Source organism: Schistocerca nitens, chromosome 7 (assembly GCF_023898315.1).
Source record: "Schistocerca nitens isolate TAMUIC-IGC-003100 chromosome 7, iqSchNite1.1, whole genome shotgun sequence".
In the NCBI taxonomy this organism is placed as follows: domain Eukaryota; kingdom Metazoa; phylum Arthropoda; class Insecta; order Orthoptera; family Acrididae; genus Schistocerca; species Schistocerca nitens.
The window spans coordinates 241,014,812-241,040,571 of NC_064620.1; the positions used below are offsets into that span (position 1 = coordinate 241,014,812).

At 40.9% G+C, this 25,760-nt stretch overlaps 1 protein-coding gene across 1 annotated transcript in view; it reads right to left on the bottom strand.

The window, feature by feature from the left end:
* The window catches only part of LOC126195552 (uncharacterized), a 322,158-nt gene that overhangs the window by 170,910 nt on the left and 125,488 nt on the right, over nt 1-25,760 (bottom strand). The window contains exon 11 of the mRNA XM_049934175.1: nt 15,810-19,224. Within this exon, the coding sequence (XP_049790132.1) occupies nt 15,810-19,224 (3,415 nt within the window). The remainder of the gene's footprint in view (nt 1-15,809; nt 19,225-25,760) is intronic.

The following is a 25,760-nucleotide window of genomic DNA, read 5'->3' on the forward strand; positions in this document are numbered from 1 at the left end:
ACTGGCAAAAGTCAGAAAAATCGTTAAATAAACACATAAGGAAGATGCTGAGACAAAACCCAACAGGGAATATGTTAACTGCATTATTGGTGTCAAAAGTCCATTTTTGAGGTGAGAAGAGTATTTTGTGGTCAGCTGGCATGGCATTTTATGACAAGGGCAGTTAATGTGCCATTGCTGATGTTCCAGCAACCGAGCTGATGATGCAACGCTGTAGGACTGTGACCTGCTGCATATCTCAAGTCAGTCTCCGACACACAAACACTGTGTGTCTTTGTTGTCTTGTTTTGTGTGTAGTTAATGTGGAACTCCAACATGGAATACATGCAGTTTAATGTAAATAATTAATTGCTCCTGTTAAATTACATGAATGCATCACAGACATGGCACTCCTTAATTATGTGGAATTCGTCAGTTAAACAAAGGTTTTTATACAAGTCATAATTTAACACTTTTAAAAAAGAATTGTGTTATTACTAATTTATATCTAAAATGCATCTATTAAGGGAAGGAGTTGTCATTCAGAAAACCTTCTGATTCGTTTTTAAATGCTGGTTGGCTATCTGTCAGAATTTTGGTGCTATTTAGTAACCAACAAAAGAATTTTGTGGCAGCATAATTCATCCCTGTCTGTGCCAAAGTTAGAGTTAACCCAGAATAGTGAAGATCAGCCTTTCTCCTACTGTTGTAGATATGTACATTGCTATTTCTTTTGTATTGGGATGAGTTAACAAAGTTCATAAGTGAATTTTGAAGCTACGGTGAATATCTCTATTTCCTTAAATAAATGCATGCAAGATAATCTTGGGTGGGCTCCAGCTATTATTCTGATTACACGCTTTTGTGCAATGAAACCTGTTTTCCTTAGTACTGAATTACCCTAATACATGATGCTGTACTCAAGCAGTGAATGAAAATAGGCACAGTATGCTAATTTACTGATATTTTTATCACCAAAATTTGCAATACCCTAATAGCAAAAGTAGCTGAACTCAAACATTTCAGTAGATCATCAATGTGTTCCTTCCCATTCAATGTCTCATCTATTTAAACTCTATACTGATTAATGATGTTATGCCATTTACTGTACAAAACTGTACTGTGTTTTCCTAAAATTTAATGAGACTTCATTTGCAGGCAACCATTTAATAATTTTCTCAAAGACATTACTATTACCACAACTAATTCTTGTTAGTTGGGTGTGATTATTATACTATCATCAGCAAAAAGAACTAGCATTGCATCTTTGTGAACAGAAAGAGGCAAGTCAGTAATATATAATAACAACAATAAGGAACTCAAAAGTGAACCCTGTGGAACCTCATTCTTGATGCCTCCCCACTTTGAGGAAGATGCTGATTTTTGTCCATTATATGAACTGTTTACTTCAACCTTCAGCACTCTTCCAGTTAAATAGTTTGTGCACTGTCCCACTCAAACCACAATACGTAAGCTTATCTGGAAGAACTCCATGAGTTATGCAGCCAAAAACCTTTGAGACATCACATAGCATTTTAAGTTAACAAGCTTTTCTGGAAACCAAACTGAAATTTTGTTAGTACATTACTTTTACACATATATGAAGCTACTCTTCAAAAATTCAGGACGGAATACTGCCAATATTGTGAAAAGGACAGACTGCTACTCGCCATATAGAGGAGATGTTGAATTCCAGACAAGCACACCAAAAAGACAACTAATTATGTGTGCTTTCAGCTTTCTAAAATGGACCGCCCACCAATCCACACCCACACCCACACCCACACATTCAGATAAGCAAGTACACCTCACATACACATGACTGCTATCTCCAGACACTCAGGCTAGAGCGCACTGTGCTATGTCGAGCGGAAGCAACAATCTGGAATAGGGTGGGGATGGAAGAGGGATAACAGGGTATGGGTAAGGGGAGAAAGGAGTCAGCACTGCCTGGCAAAGCATGCAGGATCTAGATGGCATGATAAGGCTGCCAGGCACAGCATCAGAAGGTTGTGAGTGAGGGAGGGGAGCTGTGGAATGGGAAACAGAAAAGTAGAGAAGCAGAGAATAGACCAGTGTGTGCATTGGCAGAGAGTGGCTCACAATGAGATGAGGGTAAGGGAATGTGAATTGAGAGGAGATGAAAGAACAAAGGGGGTGGAAACTATTGGGTGGTGTGTGTGTGGATAGTAGGTTACCACGGGTTGAGGTCAGGATGATCTGGAAAGTGTGTTGTAAGGGAATTCCTATCTGTGCAATTCCGAAAAGCAGGTGATGGAGGGAAGGATCTAGATGGCCCAATTTGTGAAGTGGTCACTGAAATCAAGCATCTTAAGCTCAGCCGCATGTTGTGCCATGGGATGGTCCATTTTGCTCTTGGCTACAGTTTGCTGGTGGCCTTTCATCCTGGTAGACAGCTGGTTGGTAGTCATACCAACACAAAAAGCTGTGCAATGATTGCAGCAGACCTGGTATATGACATGGCTGCTTTCACCTTTAGCCCAGCCTCCGATGGGGTGGGATAAACCTGTGACAGGACTGGAATACAAAGAGCTTGGTGGACAGATTGGGCAGGTCTTGCACCTGGGTCTTCCACCAGGATATGATCCTTATGGCAAGGGACTGGAATTTGGAGCAGCATAGCAATGGACTAGGATGCTGTGGAGGTTGAGTTGAAATGTGGCAATGTGCTGTGAACGAATGACCATGCTTTACATAAGCAATAGTTTTAAGAACTTCATTTGATAGTAAAGAATATGAGGTGGACTCAGAAAGAAACACAGTTGTTGTACAAGCAATGAAACTAAAGTTCTAGCCTTTTTAATTAAGCAAGTGCCAATTAGAATGCAGATCTGCATAAGTCTTATGCTGCTGAGCTTTCTTTGTTGCAAGTAAACAACGCTCTCTCTCTCTCTCTCTCTCTCTCTCTCTCTCTCTCTCTCTAAACTGTCTTAAGGAGCTAGTTCAACACCTCACACACACCTGAAATATATTACATCTCATAGATAGAGACAGATGTGACATTATCAACAGTGTCAGTATGGAGACAGGGATTGGTCAGTGATATCATAGCGATGATTGTTACTGAAGTTAATAAACCCATTGCTGGGAAGAGCAGATAAGCAGTCGTTACCATCCTACTCGGACAATGAATGGAAATCATTTAGTTTCAATATGATGAACATTGAGGACTTATGTGCACAGTTTACACCGACTGTAAATTGTGCTCTGGAGAAGTATGTGACTAACTGACTTCACTCATTCAGCCCCTTCCCTGTTCCCATTCCAGCACTACACAGCCATCATTCCACCATCACACTCAGTCTTTTTATTTCTCTCCTTTTCCACTACCCCCCCTCACCCCACCCTACCCTGCCCTCTATCTAACCTGCAGCACGTCACTGTCCACCACTCCCACCACAGTATCACTCCTCCTCCCTGCCCCAGCCTCCTCGTTATCCCCACCCAGTCGCCACTCCCATCATGCACTGGTGCTGCTGCTCGCAGTATAGTTTCAGTTGCCTGAGACTGCAGTTGTGCGTGCGAGTTGCACTTGTGCGCGCAAGCGTGTGTGTGTGTGTGTGTGTGTGTGTGTGTGTGTGTGTGTGTGTGTGTCATCTATTGTTGATGTAGGCCTTAACAGCTGAAAGCTTTAATTGTAAGAGTCTTTTTGTTGTGTCTATCTGCGACTCACCATCTCCGTTGTATGGTGAGTAGCAACTTTCCTTTTCATAACAGTCTATTAGAGAGGTTTTTATGAAACAGGTAGCTACTGCAGGTTAGATAGAGGGCAGGGGAGGGCGGGGGGGAGTAGTGGAAAAGGAGAGAAATAAAAAGACAGGGTGTGATGGTGGAATGATGGCTGTGTAGGGCTGCAATGGGAACAGGGAAGGGGCTGAATGAGTGAAGACAGTCACATACTTCTCCAGAGCACAATTTACAGTCAGTGTAAACTGTGCACAAAAGTCCTCAATGTTCATCATATTGAAACTAAACGATGACCATTCATTGTCCAAGTGGCAAATGCCTGTTTTAGCTCTTATTTAAGAACCAAAATGCAGAGAGTTACTCCAGACAATTCACGTAATACAATGATGCCACATCATCTGCATCCAGATGCATTACAATGTGAGCCCCACAGTGGCTCACTATTGTTCATGCATTATGTTAATGATCTGCCATTTTATTTGAATCATGAGGCAGAATTAATCGCGTTTGCAGGAGGTGCAAGCATTGTTGTGAAGCCAAACAACAACACATCAACAGAGAAAACAGTAAATGATGTTTTTGAGAAAATTACTGAATGGTTTTGCACAAAAGGGCTAGCATTAAACTTTGGAAAAAAACTGCAGGTCATCCACTTTTGTACTGTCAAAATCATCTCACCTCCTATTAACCTAGTATATCAACGTGAAATAAGAGAATTGTATGTTCTTAGTGTGCCTATTGACAAAGACTTAAATTGAGAAAGCCACATAGTAGACATAGACCTGCTAAGATGTTTAGGTTTGGCTATTTTTTCCATAAGAATAAATGCTGACTCTGGGGATACTGAAGTCTGCAAGTTAACATAATTTGCAATGTTCAATCAGTGATGTCTTACGGGGAAATTTTCTGGGGTAACTCCTTGCTTAGGCAAAAAGTATTCATTGCACAAAAGAGTGTCATTAGAATTATGCATGGACTTCAGAAACATACGTCTTGCAGGTACCTCTTTAAGCAAATGGGAATATTAACTACAGCCCCAATGTACACTAACTCACTTATCAATAATCCATCCAATTTTGAGAGTAACACAGATATTCACAAGTACAGCACAATAAGGAAAAAATGATATGCATTACTCTTTAACTAATCTAACTTTGGCAGAGAAAAGGGTGAAACATATAGCTATAAAACATTGACATTCTACCCATGGAAATAAAATGTCTGACAGATAGCAATAGTGTCCTCAAATTTAGTTTACTGGTGTTTCTCCTCAACATCTCCTTCCTTACCATAGACGAATTCTGGAGCAGAGGCAGGCATCAGAAAAAACTTTAAATGGTCAGCATGCACCCATATAAACATTAAATTTTATTTTTACTTTTTAGTTCTATGTGAGTGTTTTATGCTTATTCTGTTGCGGTATTCCACATCACAGCACTTATTATGAACCTGATCCAGGTAAAAAGTAGCCAACTAAATTAAAATCTCTAAGCAGGTCAAGGGCTTCTAATCAGGCACTCTGGTGTGGCAATAAAAGACAGCAAAAGAAACACTTGTTTTAAATTCTGCATTTAAAAAAAATTGCTCACAAAGGAGGTTCATACAGTTTTTTGACTGCCATTTAGACTCTAGCACAGAGGACATGGAAACAGTTATCTCTAGCATTGAGAAGCAACTAAAAAGAGTTGAAAATACATAGTCAGCTAGGTCTGGATGGAATTCCAATTTCTTTTTACATAAAGTATTGTTTGGCACTGGCTCTTTACTGGCTATTGTGAATCTCTTGCCCAGTGCAAAGTCCAAAGCGACTAGAAAAAAGTGCATGTAACTACTGTATAAAAGAGTGGCAAAGGAACAACTCCAAAAACTTGTATACCACTGCCCTTACTGCTAGTTTGTTGCGGAACTCTTTAGCATATTCTAATTTTCAATAACAGAACCCAGAACATTGTCCTGGATGAAGAGTGTTCATCAGTGATAAGGGTATCATCAGGAGTGTGCTCCAGGGAAGTTTGACAGGACCTTTCTTGTTCTCTATTTACATTAGGGAGTTGACAGATAGCTCAGCAGTAGCATGTGACTGTTTGCTGATGATGCTGTTGTGTATACAAACCATGGATTTGTTGTTGAGTCACTGTGGGAGGATACAGAATGACTTGGACAGAATTTCTATTTTGTGTGATGAACAGCAGCTTGCTCTCAATATGGAAAAATGTAAATTAATGCAGATAAGTAGAAATATCAGCTAGGTGCTAGTAGCACTCATGCTCTGAGGGTTCTGAACAAACATAATGATGTATATGACAGTTAACCCATCCCAGGAACGTAAACTCTTGATGAGTTTTCCCCCTTATCAACACTGATACTGGCAAGATATTGGTCCCAGGAAATCCAAGACTTTTGAATAAGTTTTAATTTCAAGTTTGAAGTTGGATAACGAAAGACAAAACAAATATTTTTTAGTGTGATATAATTAAACATTTACCTTTTTCTGAGTTTTCCCTTTACTTGCACTTTGAAATACTGCTTCCTGCCAAATTTCATGATTCTTGGTCAATAGTTAGTACCCTATATGTTTTGATGAGTGAGTTTTCAAGTATCAAAATAGATTAAAAACTGTATACAGGGTGTTACAAAAAGGTACGGCCAAACTTTCAGGAAACATTCCTCACACACAAAGAAAGAGAATATGTTATGTGGACATGTGTCCGGAAACCCTTAGTTTCCATGTTAGAGCTCATTTTATTACTTCTCTTCAGATCACATTAATCATGGAATGGAAACACACAGCAACAGAACATACCAGCGTGACTTCAAACACTTTGTTACAGGAAATGTTCAAAATGTCCTCCGTTAGCGAGGATACATGCATCCAACCTCCGTCGCATGGAATCCCTGATGCGCTGATGCAGCCCTGGAGAATGGTGTATTGTATCACAGCCGCCCACAACACGAGCACGAAGAGTCTCTACATTTGGCACCGGGGTTGCGTAGACAAGAGCTTTCAAATGCCCCCATAAATGAAAGTCAAGAGGGTTGAGGTCAGGAGAGCGTGGAGGCCATGGAATTGGTCCGCCTCTACCAATCCATCGGTCGCCGAATCTGTTGTTGAGAAACGTACGAACACTTCGACTGAAATGTGCAGGAGCTCCATCGTGCACGAACCACATATTGTGTCGTACTTGTAAAGGCACATGTTCTAGCAGCACAGGTAGAGTATCCTGTATGAAATCATGATAACGTGCTCCATGAGCGTAGGCGGAAGAACATGGGGCCCAATCAAGACATCACCAACAATGCCTGCCCAAACGTTCACAGAAAATCTGTGTTGATGACGTGATTGCATAATTGCGTGCGGATTCTCGTCAGCCCACACATGTTGATTGTGAAAATTTACAATTTGATAACGTTGGAATGCAGCCTCATCCGTAAAGAGAACATTTGCACTGAAATGAGGATTGACACATTGTTGGATGAACCATTCGCAGAAGTGTACCCGTGGAGGCCAATCAGCTGCTGATAGTGCCTGCACACGCTGTACATGGTACGGAAACAACTGGTTCTCCCGTAGCACTCTCCTTACAGTGATGTGGTCAACGTTACCTTGTACAGCAGCAACTTCTCTGACGCTGACATTAGGGTTATCGTCAACTGCACGAAGAATTGCCTCGTCTATTGCAGGTGTCCTCGTCGTTCTAGGTCTTCCCCAGTCGCGAGTCATAGGCTGGAATGTTCCGTGCTCCCTAAGATGCCGATCAATTGCTTCGAACGTCTTCCTGTTGGGACACCTTTGTTCTGGAAATCTGTCTCGATACAAACGTACTGCGCCACGGCTATTGCCCCGTGCTAATCCCTACATCAAATGGGCATCTGCCAACTCCGCATTTGTAAGCATTGCACTGACTGCAAAAGCACGTTCGTGATGAACACTAACCTGTTGATGCTACTTACTGATGTGCTTGATGCTAGTACTGTAGAGCAATGAGTCGCATGTCAACACAAGCACCGAAGTCAACATTACCTTCCTTCAATTGGGCCAACTGGCGGTGAATCGAGGAAGTACAGTACATACTGACGAAACTAAAATGAGCTCTAACATGGAAATTAAGCGTTTCCGGACACATGTCCACATAACATCTTTTCTTTATTTGTGTGTGAGGAATATTTCCTGAAAGTTTGGCCGTACCTTTTTGTAACACCCTGTATATGCTAATAATCCACACCATCAACTTATCAATGTATCACATATATTGGCTTTAATTTGTGTTTTATTTACAAAAAAGAATATATTCTAACACAATTATTCTATTCACCATCACTTCCTTCGTCATTACAAGCAGAAGAATCGTCGTCGTCGTCGCCATCTTCCCATATAACATAGTTCTCGGTTCTGACCAGTGAATTTGTGATACCATATATTTTGATAGTTTCTCCACCAGTGAAAGCAGAATGGAGTTCCATGCACATTTCATCCACCTATAAATCAGAGACAAATACGGTCACCTGATTTTTCCACTTGGCTTGACCTTGTGGTTTTCATCAGCTATCCATTGTGTATATCATTGCTCAAGTGCAGCTTTGAATAGCCAATTCATACACTCTTCTAATAGTTGCTGGATGTTTACTGGTACATAGGAAAAGCCAAGAATAACCGTTGTAAGTGCCCACAAAAGATGTATTTTGCTATGCTGGAAGGGGAGAACAAATGATAAAGACCTCATTAAATTTTTTGTCACCTTATGTCTTGAGTTCTCGTGGAGAGAGGATGTGTTTAGATATGAGATGCATGTAGTAGCTTTCATGGTATATGAATAGTAATTTCTCTCAGTGCAAAAATATTAGGCCTTTTTATTTTCTTCCATACACCACGAAGAGGTCATGTCACACCTGCTGCCTGCATATGAGGAAGAAGTCCGATATATGAAAATTACATTACCTACACGGTCAAGGAGGAGAAGTTTTGCGGCGTCAGAAGAAGGAGCACCTACAGAAGTGTGTAGATCTCGACAACATGGAAGTAAGTTCAACTCAGAGGAGAGAAGATATAAAGTTACAGAATTTGGCCATTAATTGAAAAACAAAATAATTGACTTCTGGTTACAAAAAAATTAACTTCCTTATTTAGGCATTTTTATTACTAAAAAAAAAATTGCTCAGATGGACATGAGACCTCCAGGATTATTCATCAAGTCAGTTTTCCCTTTTTGTAACTTGCTTCAAACTTCCTCACTCCACAGAAGCTGTCCAGTACCAGCATGTTTGGTAAATTCATTAACGCACCAAGATGACACTGCCAAACATCTAAACAACCACACGGTCATCATCCATCCACCCTTTTGGATTTGCTCTCACCAAGATGCCTTTCACTGATATTTTCAGAATAGTTTTCCTTTTAAATATCAGTAAGCTGGTAGCTTCTGTCCATCGGTAGTTACACTACACAGAGTACGCGAAAGAACTTGCCCCCCTTCTAACAGCCGTGTACCGCAAGTCTCTAGAGGAGCGGAAGGTTCCAAATGATTGGAAAAGAGCACAGGTAGTCCCAGTCTTCAAGAAGGGTCATCGAGCAGATGCGCAAAACTATAGACCTATATCTCTGACATCGATCTGTTGTAGAATTTCAGAACATGTTTTTTGCTCGAGTATCATGTCGTTTTTGGAAACCCAGAATCTACTCTGTAGGAATCAACATGGATTCCGGAAACAGCGATCGTGAGAGACCCAACTCGCTTTATTTGTTCATGAGACCCAGAAAATATTAGATACAGGCTCCCAGATAGATGCTATTTTCCTTGACTTCAAGAAGGCGTTCGATACAGTTCTGCACTGTCGCCTGATAAACAAAGTAAGAGCCTACAGAATATCAGACAAGCTGTGTGGCTGGATTGAAGAATTTTTAGCAAACAGAACACAGCATGTTGTTATCAATGGAGAGACGTCTACAGACGTTAAAGTAACCTCTGGCGTGCCACGGGGGAGTGTTATAGGACCATTACTTTTCACAATATACATAAATGACCTAGTAGATAGTGTCGGAAGTTCCATGCGGCTTTACGCGGATGATGCTGTAGTATACAGAGAAGTTGCAGCATTAGAAAATTGTAGAGAAATGCAGGAAGATCTGCAGCGGATAGGCACTTGGTGCAGGGAGTGGCAAACTGACCCTTAACATGGAGAAATGTAATGTATTGCGAATACATAGAAAGAAGGATCTTTTATTGTATGATTACATGATAGCGGAACAAACACTGGTAGCAGTTACTTCTGTAAAATATCTGGGAGTATGCATGCGGAACAATTTGAAGTGGAATGATCATATAAAATTAATTGTTGGTAGGGCGGGTACCAGGTTGAGATTCATAGGGAGAGTCCTTAGAAAATGTAGTCCATCAACAAAGGAGGTGGCTTACAAAACACTCGTTCGACCTATACTTGAGTATTGCTCATCAGTGTGGGATCCGTACCAGATCGGGTTGACGGAAGAGATAGAGAAGATCCAAAGAAGAGCGGCGCGTTTCGTCACAGGGTTATTTGGTAACCGTGATAGCGTTACGGAGATGTTTAGCAAACTCAAGTGGCAGACTCTGCAAGAGAGGCGCTCTGCATCGCAGTGTAGCTTGCTCGCCAGGTTTCGAGAGGGTGCGTTTCTGAATGAGGTATCGAATATATTGCTTCCCCCTACTTATACCTCCCGAGGAGATCACAAATGTAAAATTAGAGAGATTCGAGTGCGCACGGAGGCTTTCAGACAGTCGTTCTTCCCGCGAACCATATGCGTCTGGAACAGAAAATGGAGGTAATGACAGTGGCACGTAAAGTGCCCTCCGCCACACACCGTTGGGTGGCTTGCGGAGTATAAATGTAGATGTACATGTAGAACATGGCTGTACACCTCCGCTTGTCACTGCGGCCAGTTTGTGTAATGATGCTGGATTCCCCTTTCCTGTTCATTGTTGATCAGCAGCATCTCAAAATAGATTGGCATTTGATCCACTCTATCAATCTGCAATAACATACAGGAATGTTTGTGGTGCAAATTTAACACGTAGTGACGAAACTTCGCCATTTTTTCCTCGTAACTGTCTGGAACCTACTGAGTGATGGTAGTTTTTTTCCTCCAGAAGCCTAATACACTCCTGGAAATGGAAAAAAGAACACATTGACACCGGTGTGTCAGACCCACCATACTTGCTCCGGACACTGCGAGAGGGCTGTACAAGCAATGATCACACGCACGGCACAGCGGACACACCAGGAACCGCGGTGTTGGCCGTCGAATGGCGCTAGCTGCGCAGCATTTGTGCACCGCTGCCGTCACTGTCAGCCAGTTTGCCGTGGCATACGGAGCTCCATCGCAGTCTTTAACACTGGTAGCATGCCGCGACAGCGTGGACGTGAACCGTATGTGCAGTTGACGGACTTTGAGCGAGGGCGTATAGTGGGCATGCGGGAGGCCGGGTGGACGTACCGCCGAATTGCTCAACACGTGGGGCATGAGGTCTCCACAGTACATCGATGTTGTCGCCAGTGGTCGGCGGAAGGTGCACGTGCCCGTCGACCTGGGACCGGACCGCAGCGACGCACGGATGCACGCCAAGACCGTAGGATCCTACGCAGTGCCGTAGGGGACCGCACCGCCACTTCCCAGAAAATTAGGGACACTGTTGCTCCTGGGGTATCGGCGAGGACCATTCGCAACCGTCTCCATGAAGCTGGGCTACGGTCCCGCACACCGTTAGGCCGTCTTCCGCTCACGCCCCAACATCGTGCAGCCCGCCTCCAGTTGTGTCGCGATAGGCGTGAATGGAGGGACGAATGGAGACGTGTCGTCTTCATCGATGAGAGTCGCTTCTGCCTTGGTGCCAATGATGGTCGTATGCGTGTTTGGCGCCGTGCAGGTGAGCGCCACAATCAGGACTGCATACGACCGAGGCACACAGGGCCAACACCCGGCATCATGGTGTGGGGAGCGATCTCCTACACTGGCCGTACACCACTGGTGATCGTCGAGGGGACACTGAATAGTGCACGGTACATCCAAACCGTCATCAAACACATCGTTCTACCATTCCTAGACCGGCAAGGGAACTTGCTGTTTCAACAGGACAATGCACGTCCGCATGTATCCCGTGCCACCCAACGTGCTCTAGAAGGTGTAAGTCAACTACCCTGGCCAGCAAGATCTCCGGATCTGTCCCCCATTGAGCATGTTTGCGACTGGATGAAGCGTCGTCTCACGCGGTCTGCACGTCCAGCACGAACGCTGGTCCAACTGAGGCGCCAGGTGGAAATGGAATGGCAAGCCGTTCCACAGGACTACATCCAGCATCTCTACGATAGTCTCCATGGGAGAATAGCAGCCTGCATTGCTGCGAAAGGTGGATATACACTGTACTAGTGCCGACATTGTGCATGCTCTGTTGCCTGTGTCTATGTGCCTGTGGTTCTGTCAGTGTGATCATGTGATGTATCTGACCCCAGGAATGTGTCAATAAAGTTTCCCCTTCCTGGGACAATAAATTCACGGTGTTCTTATTTCAATTTCCAGGAGTGTACATTTCGAATGAAAAAACTTGATAGCCAGCTCTAGTTGTTTTAAAAACCTGTGATGCCTAGTTCTTTGGCTAAGGCTAATGCTCTGAGTTGGCACATTTTACTAGACACTGTGTATTCATGTTACCACTTCATATCTACATAATACCTGAACCTTCTTTGCAAGTTCAGATGCTTCACTTTTGGCCACAAAATTCCCAGAAATTACCATTCATTTCTTGAAATCGCATTTTGTGTTTCTGCCAGTAGCGAATACAACCCTCGTTCTCATCGCACTTCCTTCCTATTGCACAGTTTCCAATGTTCTCTGCTTCCGCAATAAAAAATTAAGTTTTTCTTTAGCTGTGTAAGAGTGATAATGAGAACTTGTAGCCACCATTGACAAGTTAACATGTGGTTAATACTTCTCTTCTAATGTCCTATTGATACATCACCGACTGAAGCCACCACAATGCTATAGAATAAAGGGGTCTACTCTTGGAGGTGGAGCTGATTTACAATTAATATGTGCACCTCAAATTTTTGTCCCTAAATTCGGAAAAAAATATGCATGGATTATTTGTGTATACATAGTAAATAGCCAAATCCTTTGACTGCACAAACTTCGAAGCTCCAATTTTTCACACCACCAAGGAACCATAGCCTTCAGTTAAATGGCATAAATTTCAACTTGCTATGTCTATCCATTGCTGAGAAAAGGAGTTTTTAACAATAAGACAGAGAGATGGATGGAAAGCAACATGATCCTGAAACTTCCTGGCAGATTAAAACAGTGTGCTCGACCGAGACTCGAACTCGGGACTTTTGCCTTTCGCGGGCAAGTGCTCTACCATCTGAGCTACCGAAGCACGAGTCACGCCCAGTACTCACAGCTTTACTTCTGCCAGTATCCGTCTCCTACCTTCCAAACTTTACAGAAGCTCTCCTGCCAACCTTGCAGAACCAGCACTCCTGAAAGAAAGGATACTGCGGAGACATGGCTTAGCCACAGCCTAGGGGGTTGTTTCCCGAATGAGATTTTCACTCTGCAGCGGAGTGTGCGCTGATATGAAACTTCCTGGCAGATTAAAACTGTGTGCTGGTCGGGCACACGGTTTTAATCTGCCAGGAAGTTTCATATCAAAATGGTTCAAATGGCTCTGAGCACTATGGGACTTAACATCTGTGGTCATCAGTCCCCTAGAACTTAGAACTACTTAAACCTAACTAACCTAAGGACATCACACACATCCATGCCCGAGACAGGATTCGAACCTGCGACCGTAGCAGTCGCGCGGTTCCGGACTGAGCGCCTAGAACCGCTAGACCACCACGGCCGGCTACCAGTTTCATATCAGTGCACACTCCGCTGAAGAGTGAAAATCTCATTCTGGAAACATCCTCCCGACTGTGTGCCGGTCGGGCACACAGTTTTAATCTGCCTGGAAGTTTCATATCAGCGCACGCTCCGCTGCAGAGTGAAAATCTCATTCTGGAAACATCCCCCAGGCTGTGGCTAAGCCATGTCTCCACAGTATCCTTTCTTTCAGGAGTGCTGGTTCTGCAAGGTTCGCAGGAGAGCTTCTGTAAAGTTTGGAAGGTAGGAGACGGATACTGGCAGAAGTAAAGCTGCGAGTACCGGGCATGAATCGTGCTTCGGTAGCTCAGATGGTAGAGCACTTGCCCGCGAAAGATAAAGGTCCCGAGTTCGAGTCTCGGTCGGGCACACAGTTTTAATCTGCCAGGAAGTTTCATGTCAGCGCACACTCCGCTGCAGAGTGAAAATCTCATTCTGGCAACATGATCCTATTAGGTTTCTCTTTTTACAGACTGATGTAGGAAACTCTAAAACCAATTCTGTAATGTTTGAATACAATATCAGTGGTCTGTTGCTTGATACAGTAACAGCGATTAAACACTAGGTACAACATTAAAGAATGTCATCAAATGGAATGAGCAAGCAAGACTGATTTTAGGGACAGCAAATAGTCGACTTCAGTTTAGTTTAGTGGGAGAATTCTAGGGAAGTGAGCTCATCTATATAGGAAACCCTGCACAGAACACTTGTACGATACATTCTTGCTAGTGTTTGAGATCTCCACCAGTCTGATTAAAGGAAGACATCAAAGCAATTCCGAGGAATGCTGTTAGCTTTGTTTCCGATAGGTTCAATGAACACACAAGTTTCATGGAAATGCTCTGTGAACCCAAATGGAAATACCTGGAGGAAAGACAATTTTCTTTTTGTGAAACACTATTGAGAATGTTCCGTGAACTGGCATTTGCGGCTGACTGCAGAACAATTCTACTGCCACTAACATACAACTTTCATAATGATCATGAAGAAGATGTAAATTTGGGCTCATGGAGACACTTTTCCCTCACTCTGTTTCCAAGGACAACAGGAAAGTTATGACTAGAGTGGTACAAGGTTCCTTCTGTCATGCACAGTATGGTAACTTGTGTATTATTACGTAGATCTAGAACAAATGTGGCTAACTTGCCCAAAGCCCTATTGCCAGCAAAGTTATCAGCATAGCACCAATCATGTGTCTGCACAGGATTCTCATCTACACAATATTAGGGAAAGGATAGACTGCTACTCACTGCTACTCACCGTAATGATGATACGTTGAGTTGCAGACAGCCACAGTGAGAAGACTGTTACACATTCAGCTTTTGTCCAAAGCCTTCTTCAGTAAAGGAAACGCACCCGCACGCACGCACGCACACACAAACACACGCACCTGCACCTGCACGTGCGCACGCACACGCGCACACACGCACGCACACACTAGCAAGCACAGTTCATGTACACATGACGGCCATTCGGGCCGCTCAGACTGCTCACTAGCTGCTGGAGATGGCAGTTGTGTGTGCGAAAGGTGTGCTTGCTTGTGTGAATGTGTGTGTATTTTCTTTTCTGAAGAAAGCTTTGACTGAAATATAAACATGTAACAGTATTTTCATTATGCAACTCACTGTGTCATCTATACTGTGAGCAGCAATCCATCCTTTTCCTAATACAGTTGACATTCCAACCTGGAGTTTCCATTGTTGGATCCTCATCTCATATAGAGATACACGCAGTTCTCCATAGTCATTCTCTCAAATTGATAACATTTTACCTGTAAATAAAACTACTGTTCTATGGTCTGACTGTTTATCAGTCATTTTAGGGGCTTTCTTACTTTTTTCTCTGGTTTCTTTTCACAGATATGGTGAGATGAACCTTTAAATCAGTTGCAATCTAGCGAGTTATTCTAGTACTGAAGTGTAGGGATCACACTTGCTACAAAGGTCAGTTCTCTAAAAGTAATCCCCAAAAGAAACATATTGGTTTCCTCATAGTTGAAGCAATATGAAATGCAAATATTGATAACTTTTAAACTATCCTGGACTATTTAGCCATCTTCAATTTCATCCCCCCCCCCCCTCCCTCCCCTTTCTGAGATATGACAGATTTGACTCAACATAAAATGTCTGTTGTATGCTCATCTGAAAACACCAGAAGGGTGGAATACTTCAGTTGATGACTTACTAATCTTAAAAAATAAATTTAGAAAGAAGAACAGTTTCATGTCAGTTACCTGACTGTTGTGGGTGAGTGGCTTCATTTTCATCCATAACTGTCACATCTTCCGCTTTCCAGTTTCCCAAATTTTCATCTTCACAGTCCTTTTCCTTCATTGCAGGATCTGATGGAATTTCGGTGCAATCCTCATCCTTTACAGAAATATTGTTCATACCATTATTATTTCTGGATAAACATAGCTCAGACATAGGGGTATTTGCAGGCTTCTCCAGTTTAACATCATTAGCAATGACTGCATTAGCATGCAGTTGACTGCTCATAGCATCTTCAGTTTCAACCTTACAGTCTTTGGCTGATGAGGCAGCTGGTGCTGTAGCATCACTCACATGATTACAAAGTGGTAGAACAGGCTTTACTGAACATTCAGTACAAACAGACTTTTTCATTTCCATATCAACAATGATTGTGGTTTCTCTTCCATGACTGGATGAACTGCTCTCACAGGGAATTTCATTTGTTTCTATCCTCTTTTCACTTAGTTCATCTTTTACTTCCCTTTCATTATTATCTCTGGACAAATGTACCTCAGACATTAGAATATTTGTAGTCTTCCCTGGTTTATCATCTTTAGCTACAATAACATCAGGGTTCAGTCCATCGCTCTTTGCACCTTTAGCTTCACTCTCTTCAATCTCTTCAACTGATGATGTGTCTAATACACTTGTTTTTCTTTCCTGATTAGAAACTAGTAGCTTAGTTTTGAACAAGCATTCAGTAAGTACAGCATTTTTCATTTGCATATCAGTACTGACTGTGGTATCTTTTACAAGAGAGGATGAATTGCTCTCACAGGGGACTTCATGTGCTTCTAGCCTCTTTCCATTTGGTTCATCTTTTACTTTTCCTTTATTACTATCTCTAGATAAATGTACCTCAAACACTGGAATGTTTGTAGTCTTAGCAACAATTACATTTCCCTTTACACTTTTAGTTTCACTTTCACGCTCTTCAATTAATGATGTATCTAATACAGTTGTTTTTCTTTCCTGATCAGAAATTGGTAGATCAGGTTTAAATATGCATTCGGCAGGTACAGTATTTTTCATTTCCATATCAACAGTGGTTGAGGATTTGCTTGCATGAGAGGATGAATTGCTTTCACAGGGTACTTCCTCTGCTTCTATCCTCTTTTCATTTGGTTCATCTTTTACTTTTCCTTTATTACTATCTCTAGATAAATGTACCTCAAACACTGGAATGTTTGTAGTCTTCCCTGGTTTATCACCATTAGCTACACTTACATCAAAATTCAGTCCACTGCACTGTACACCTTTAGTTTCACTTTCACACTTTTCAGTTGATGATGGTTCTAATGTAGTTGTTTTTCTTTCCTGATTAGTTACTGGAATGTCAGCTTTACATAAGCATTCAGTAAGTACAGCTTTTTTAATTTCCATATCAACATTGGTTGTGGTTTCTCTTGCATGAGGTGATGAATTGCTCTCACAGGGGACTTCATCTGCTTCTATCCTCTTTTCATGTGGTATGTCTTTTACTTTTCTTTCATTACTATCTCTGGATAAATGTACCTCAAACATTGGAATATTTGTAGACTTCCCTGGTTTATCATCATTAGCTATGGTTACATTGCTCTTTACACCTTTAGTTTCATTTTCACATTCTTCAATTAATGATGGATTTAATATAGCAGCTTTTCTTTCCTTATCAGAAAATGGTAGGTCAGGTTTAAATACGCATTCAGTAGGTATAGCATTTTTTATTTCCATATCAACATTGATTATGGTTTCTTTTACATGAGAGGATGAATTGCTCTCATGGGGGACTTCATGTGTTTCTATCCTCTTTTCATGTGGTTCATCTTTTACTTTTCTTTCATTGCTATCTCTGGATAAATGTAACTCAAACACTGGAATATTTGTAGTTTTCCCTGGTTTATCAGCATTAGTTATGTTTTTATCAGGACTCAGTCCACTGTTCTTCATGCTTTCAGTTTCACTTATACATTTTTCGAATAGTGATGTACCTGATATAGCTGTTTTTCTTTCCTGATAAGAAACTGGTACATCAGGTTTCAATAAACATTCAGGAGGTACATCATTTTTCGTTTCTATTTCATCAAGAGTGACTCTGGCTTCTCTTACATGAATAACAGCATTTTTCTCACAGTGAACATCTAATTCTCCATAAGTTTGTATAGTCTTTTCACTTGGTTCATCTTTAACTTTTCTTACAAGCTCGTCTCTGCCCATTTGGGCCATAACACATTCACCTTTATTGTTGTGTGGGTAGATACTACACACCTCTCCATACTGCTGAGGCTGAACTGTATTTTCAGTATCTGTGAGTGACACACCACAAACGGAATGTGTATTGGGTTCTTCCTTGGTACTGTTTAACATAGCAAGGTCATCATTAGAAACTACCAAATCCTCACTTCTTATGTTGAAACAATTGTTGTTGGAATTATACTCCTTCGTTCTATCATAATGTTCTGCCAAATCATTTCTGAAACCTTTTTGTGTGCTCATTACAACAGGGACACTGCTTTCTCGTTCTTCCATGCATAAAGTGCAGGGAGCATCATCCACATTCAAAATTTCATCTGTAGTATTAATAGCTAGAGATACTTCATGTTCTTCCTGGAACTGCTTTTCACACAGTGTCTTAACACTCTCCTTTATGCCATCATCGATCATGGATGATACAGCGAGGCAAGAGTTGTCAACTGCCTCATCAGTCACATTTGTTGATGAAGAGAAAACCATAATCTGTTCATCAATTGAAGAGAGAGCCACACTTCTATTCCCATTATCTGATGAGTGCCTATCATCATCTTTGGTTTGCATATTACTTCCAACAGGTTGTGCAGGCACTTTAGTTTCAGTAGTTGTCTCTGTCTTACGGTAACTAACTGGCATTAAAGTAATTGTTTCTCTTTTTTCAGTACTAACCATACCACAACTGCCAGTATTTTGCAAGGGAGTGCTTTCACCTTTTTCTTTTACTATAGCAGTTTCAACCCCTATGGGGGAGGAGGTACCAGACGTCATAGTGTCTCGATTATGTTCACAACTTCCTATTGGCATTAAGATAGTATCGTTTTCCAATAAATTCTTTTCTTGGAACTCATCAGAGTTATTCAAATACATTGAAAGACTTTCATCTTCTATAATGAATTTATCTGCTTCAGAACTGATGTAATCAATGTTCATTTCTTGTACAAAATTAGCTATGGACGGCTTTGTAGTCAATTCATTTTGTTCTTCCTTTGAGGATTCAAGGTCATATACATTCATCTGCACATTGGAAAAAGGCTCTTTGTTGTTGCCTTCGTTATCATCACAAATATTTTTAGCTGATGAGTCCACGAAAGATCTTTCAGACACAGAAGAAGCACTGATCTCGCTGTTTTGCTTTAATGTATTAGCTTTGCCAACACATTTCTGAACCTGCAAAAAAGAAATCCACAATAAAATAAAGAATACAATTCATCTGCAGGCACTAACTTTATAATTCTAATATAGTTTATACTGAAATCAGCACCAAAATGAAAGAATGTTACTTAATTTTGTATGGTCCAGAAAGAAGCCCATTATTCAGGAAAACACATTTTCAGTTACTTGCCCACAGCCACAGAAACTTTAACTACTAGAACATTCAGATTAAAATGAACTTAATGGATCTGTTAGTAGATCGCTCCTTCTACGAGGTTGATAGATTTCTAGTAGAACCAACTGACGTGTATATTACTAATAATTCAAAATAAAAGTAATGTTATGTAAAATCTGACTTCCCTATATCTTCATTGTGGTAATGTTATCAAAGTATTAATAGGTGTTGTAAACTGATAAGAATTATCATACGCACCTTGGTGTAATTTTACAACTTTCTGTGACAAGTTTGTTGTTACCTACTAAATGAAAAGATATGTTGATATATTCCACACCCATGACGACCATTTCACTTAGGATATGTGGGAGGAACATCAGCATCTCTCAAAAATATATCTACTATGTATTCTTGTTTTACAACACCTTCTACATTATTGCATATCTCCTCTCACTATGGAACTGTTACAACAACAAAAAAATGTATCTAATATAATCTACACTGGTGCGCAATACTTACAGAAAAATGTAACTTTCACATGACTTGTCACTGCCAAGTAACACAGTCTGATGAAACTTGGCCACACATAGAAAGAACTGCTACAGTATAGTACAGAATGTAACAAAGAAATACGTAATGAGATGAATGGAAATAACAATGACAAGAATTACACTTAAGTCTGTGTGATTCATGGTAGTTCCCTGGACATTACAAAAGGCAGGACATAGTTCTTAATATAGCTTGTGATCATCATGGAGTTCTGTAATGTGCCCCTATGCTGGCCACAAGGTTGGTAACGAGTCCTTGTGGTAGGGCATTCCATTACTCCACCAGCATGTTGGCAACCACTGGATAGTCAGTGCAAGTGTATTTGTTGCAATATGTCTCCCCCAAGGCATCCCACATATGATCGGTGGGATTTAAGTCGGGGGGGGGGGGGGGGGGGGGCAACAGGCAGGCCAGTCCATTCACTGAATATCCTCTTGTTCCAAGAGCTCCTTCACCTGCATTGTTCTATGCAGTTGCATCATGCCACACAACAATGAAGCCAATGCTGAATACAACCTGAAAAGACACACATCGGGAACCCTTACAGTGTCACAATAACATTGACCAGTGCGTGTATTGTTTTCAAAAATTTGGAGGCCAGTAAACCCATGCAACAGTATGCCTCCCATACACCATATCGCTTTCGATAACATTCCTAAGTGCATTACGTCTGACCACCTTTTGTCTTATGAGGGTATGTCCAATACTGTTGAACATGATCACTTTGGTATTCCAGGTGTTATGGAGGTATAATGTTGCATAGGCGTACTGATCCCAAAATCTTTGAACATAGTACACTCACCAGTCAACATTACGCTACACGCACTACTTCCCCACATCCATCTATTTAGGGGTACGTTCACCATTGACTTCATTTTTATGGATGACAAGGTGCGACCGCATCGAACATGGGAGGTAGAGGATCTCCTGGGATGAGAGAATATTTGGCGAATAGGTAGGCCTGCCCATTCACCTGACTTAAATCCCATTAAGCATGTGTGGGATGTTGTGGGGAGACATAGTGCAGCACATCCAAATGCACCAAAGACCATCCAGTAGTTCAACCACGCAGGCAGAGGAACGGAATGCTGTACCATAAGAACTCCTTAACACCTTATGGTCAATATGTGAGCATTCTGCAGAGCACGCAGTGCCATCTGTGGTGATCAAATACCATATTAAGAACCATGACCCGCCTTTTGTAATGTCCAGGGGACCATCATGAATCGTGGAGATTCTTTGTAATTACTGTCTCTGAATAAAAGTGTCACTTCCGCTCATCTCATTGTGTATTGAGCGTACTGTGTAGAGTATTGTAGCAGTTCTTTCTACATATGGTCCACATATAAATAACGTGGGGTAAAATACAGGGAGCGAAAGGCTATTTACAATTTGTACAGAAACCAAACGGCAGTCATAAGAGTTGACGGACATGAAAGGGAGCAGTGGTTGGGAAGGGAGTGACACAGGGTTGTAGCCTCTCCCCGATGTTATTCAATCTGTATACTGAGCAAGCAGTAAAGGAAACAAAAGAAAAATTCAGAGTAGGTATTAAAATCCATGGAGAAGAAATAAAAACTTTAAGGTTTGTTGATAACATTGTAATTCTATCAGAGACAGCAAAGGACTAGGAAGAGCAGTTGAACGGAATGGACAGTGTCTTTAAAGGAGGATATAAGATGAACACCAACAAAAGCAAAACGAGGATAATGGAATGTAGTCGAATTAAGTCGGGTGATGCTGAGGGAATTAGATTAGGAAATGAGACACTGAAAGTAGTAAAGGAGTTCTGCTATTTGGGGAGCAAAATAACTGATGATGGTCAAAGTAGAGAGGACATAAAATGTAGACTGGCAATGGCAAGGAAAACATTTCTGAAGAACAGAAATTTGTTAACATCGAGTATAGATTTAAGTGTCAGGAAGTTGTTTCTGAAAGTATTTGTATGGAGTGTAGCCATGTATGGAAGTGAAACATGGACGATAAATATTTTAGACAAGAAGAGAATAGAAGCTTTCGAAATGTGGTGCTACAGAAGAATGCTGAGGATTAGATGGGTAGATCACTTAACTAATGAGGAGGTATTGAATAGAACTGGGGAGGAGTTTGTGGCACAACTTGACAAGAAGAAAGGACCGGTTGGTAGGACATGTTCTGAGGCATCAAGGGATCACCATTTTAGTGTTGGAGGGCAGAGTGGAGGGTAAAAATCACAGAGGGAGACCAAGAGATGAATGCACTAAACATATTCAGAAAGATGTAGGTTGCAGTAGGTACTGGGAGATGATGAAGCTTGCACAGGATAGAGTAGCATGGAGAGCTGCATCAAACCAGTCTCAGGACTGAAGACCACAACAACAACAACAACAACAATGGTCCACATTTCTTTGAGTTATATTACTTGGCAGTGACACATCATGCAGAAGTGTTGCTCACCAGTGTGTAAATAACATGAATTAAGATAGAGTGCTACTCATCATGTAGAGTAGGCATTGAGCACTACTTTTTGAATGCACCTCTCTGCTCCTCAATGCCTCCTCTATGCAATGAGTAGCAATCTATCGTATTTCATATCATTATTCCATCACAAATTAACCGTTGTCTAATCTATAAACAGATAGAGGAAAAGCTCTTCAGGTACAAAGTTAATGTTTTAACTCATTCCCCATCTGTCACAATCACACTTGTCCTAATCATTTAGTTGGATCGCAACAGCAGAATGTGATTAAGCAATCAGGGTGAATGCTATTTATTCCTGCTGGATCTTATGAACTCTGCAGCTGTCAATGACTGTAGGTGAATAATACAACACAAATGCTTTTAAAATGCTTTAATTCAATGCCATGACAGGTTTCAGGCTATCATGCCTCTCTCCAGATGGCTAACATTTCTGAATACATTGATGTCTTTGTCAACAACATGTTGTCCACTTCTGCATTGCACAAGTATACTGGAATATTGAGCACCACTTTATAAGTTGTTTCAATAGGGGGAAAAATGTGGATGTGCCTACATTTATTTAGTTTTTAGAGTGAAACAGCTGTACACAGTTACTTAGATTCCAGTGGATGGCACTTCGTGTTGCTAAGGTCTTTATGATGCACAAGCTGTATTAGTGCAAACAGCACATATGTTGAAAATAAATCTTTGTGGCACACAAACGTTTCATAATATGCTTCACATCAGTCTGAGCTACAAACATTTGCTTTACCTTCGATGCTTTTGTATATAGTGCAAAGAGCACCCACTAAACAAAGGTACCATGCATTTCCTATTGAGCAAAGACGTAAACTAAGCAAGGAAAATGTGTGGGTGATGAAACTTGTTATTAACATAAAGATGCTTAAACTCTAAAAATGAATTTATTATTGAAGCATTATAGAACAAGTTTTCTCAGGAGCTTTTTTAAACCAACTGGCAGTGGAAATTTTAATGAAACATTATAAAGCTACAAGATTGCATACTATAAATTAGATATATATGTATACATAAATGCTGAACTTTTGATGGTCATTACAGTTTATAGTTTAGTTGACAGCAATTTGCAATTAAAAAGGTGGAGGCAGTGATGAAGGTAACACATTCGTTCAATATTAGGGTTTTGATACAATTAACTTTATGCTGACTTCATAAAGAGATTATTTCAAATATAAATATCTGAAAATTACTGGCTCTGAGCACTATGGGACTTAACATCTTAGGTCATCAGTCCCCTAGAACTTAGAACTACTTAAACCTAACTAACCTAAGGACATCACACACATCCATGCCCGAGGCAGGATTCGAACCTGCGACCGTGGCAGCCCCGCGGTTCCGGTCTGAAGCATCTAGAACTGCACGGCCACCGCGGCCAGCTCTGAAAATTATTGTTATAGCGTGTTCTACATAATGTTAAAACTTAAAAATATTTGGCACTAAGCTACTCTTAGTGTTTATTGTGTTGTGTTTCATCTCTGTTCCTTTCCTTCTGTAGTAGCTGTTAGCAAGTTATGTAGTGTAGCTGTTTTTCTATTGCAGTGAGGAAATTCTCGCTCAGATTCCTGACTGCTGCGTGTCCATGATGTGTTTAATTTACTTGAAGAGAAACTGTTTGTTAGCTAACTCCAGTTGCTCATTTAGAATGTATTGTGGTGAATGGAGGGTGTGAATATATGTCAATAATACATTACCTCTCTGAGTATAAGCATTTTTATGTTAATAACATGTTGTGCTTCCTATATATTTTCTATCCTTAGTTTAGATCGTTACTCTACAGGAATGAATGATACCTTTGCTTAGTGTAAGCTCTTTGCATTGTAAACAAAAGCGTGTGTGCTGTTTGCACTGTGATGGCTTATACGTTGTCCTGAAAAACTATAATGACTGTAGCAAGACAAAGCACCATATATAAGTATATACAACAATTTCACCATATACTTAAAAAAAAAATGCAGGCACATTAGCATGTTTCACTATCAAAACAATTTATTAAGTTCCACTAAATACAGGGTGTTTATCAATGAATATCAGGGTTTTAACGCTTTATAATATTTATTATATTAAACATACAGTTCTAAATGATATGTCAAATGAAAAAGCAACTCAAACAGTTTTACCAAGAACCTTATAAATGTTCAATGTGAGCACCATTTGTCACATGGCACACATCAAGTCTATAGCCGAGTTCTTCCCAAATGTTGATAACTGTGTCTTCAGTGATTGTAGCAACAGCTGCTTTAATCCGGTTTCTTAATTCAGGGTGAAGATGAGCCAGAGAACTTCATTTTCCAGCAAGATTATGCGCCCACCTCACTGGCATAGCAAAGCACGCGATCAGATGAACTTCACTGTACCAAAGCACTGGATAGGACGCAAGGGGCCCAATGACAGGGCTTGCTTTGCATGGCCTCCACGTTCACCCGACCTAACGCCATGCGATTTTTTCCTTTGGGGCTTCATCAACGATCATGTGTACGTGCCTCTGCTAGTTGCAGACCTCCCTGAATTAAGAAATCGGATTGAAGCACCTATTGCTACAATCACTGAAGAACACTTATCAATGTTTGGGAAGAACTCAGCTGTAGACTTGATGTGTGCCGTGTGACAAATGGCGCTCACAATGAACATTTATAAGGTTCCTGGTAAAACTGTTTGAGTTGCTCTTTCATTTGACATATCATTTATAACTGTAAGTTTGATAAAATAAATATTATAAAGCTTTAAAACCTCGATATTCATTTATAAACAACCTCTAAAAACAATTCTTGTGCAGTGCAGAAGCAGATGACATGCTGCTGACCAACATAATCAATATAATCATAAACTTTAGCCATCATAAGATAGGCACAATAGCCCAAAACCATTTGTGGCATTGATGCAAAGCATTTTAAAAGTATTTGTGGTTGGTTGTCTCATTCACCAACAATCACAGTGAAGTCATGAGGTAAATTTTATCCGTATTGCTCTTTATTGTGCAGCAAGCAAGTGACATTTGTGTGAAGTAAAATCTGGAAATCCCAGCAGAGGAACAAAGAAGATATATGCAAATGGAAATTTTTATTATTAAGGAAGCACAATAAACTTGTAGGTTTTGCAATAAGTTTTGTAACAAATTTGAGGGCAGCACACTGTGTCTCAAATCACTGTATTGTATTAAGATCAAGTAGAATATTCAGCACTGAAAGTGATATATTTTTTGAACACTTACACTATGCGATTAAAAGTATCCGGACACCTGGCTGAAAATGACTTACAAGTTCGTGGCGCCCTCCTTCGGTAATGCTGCAATTCAATACAGTGTGGGCCCACCCTTAGCCTTGATGACAGCTTCCACTCTCGCAGGCATACA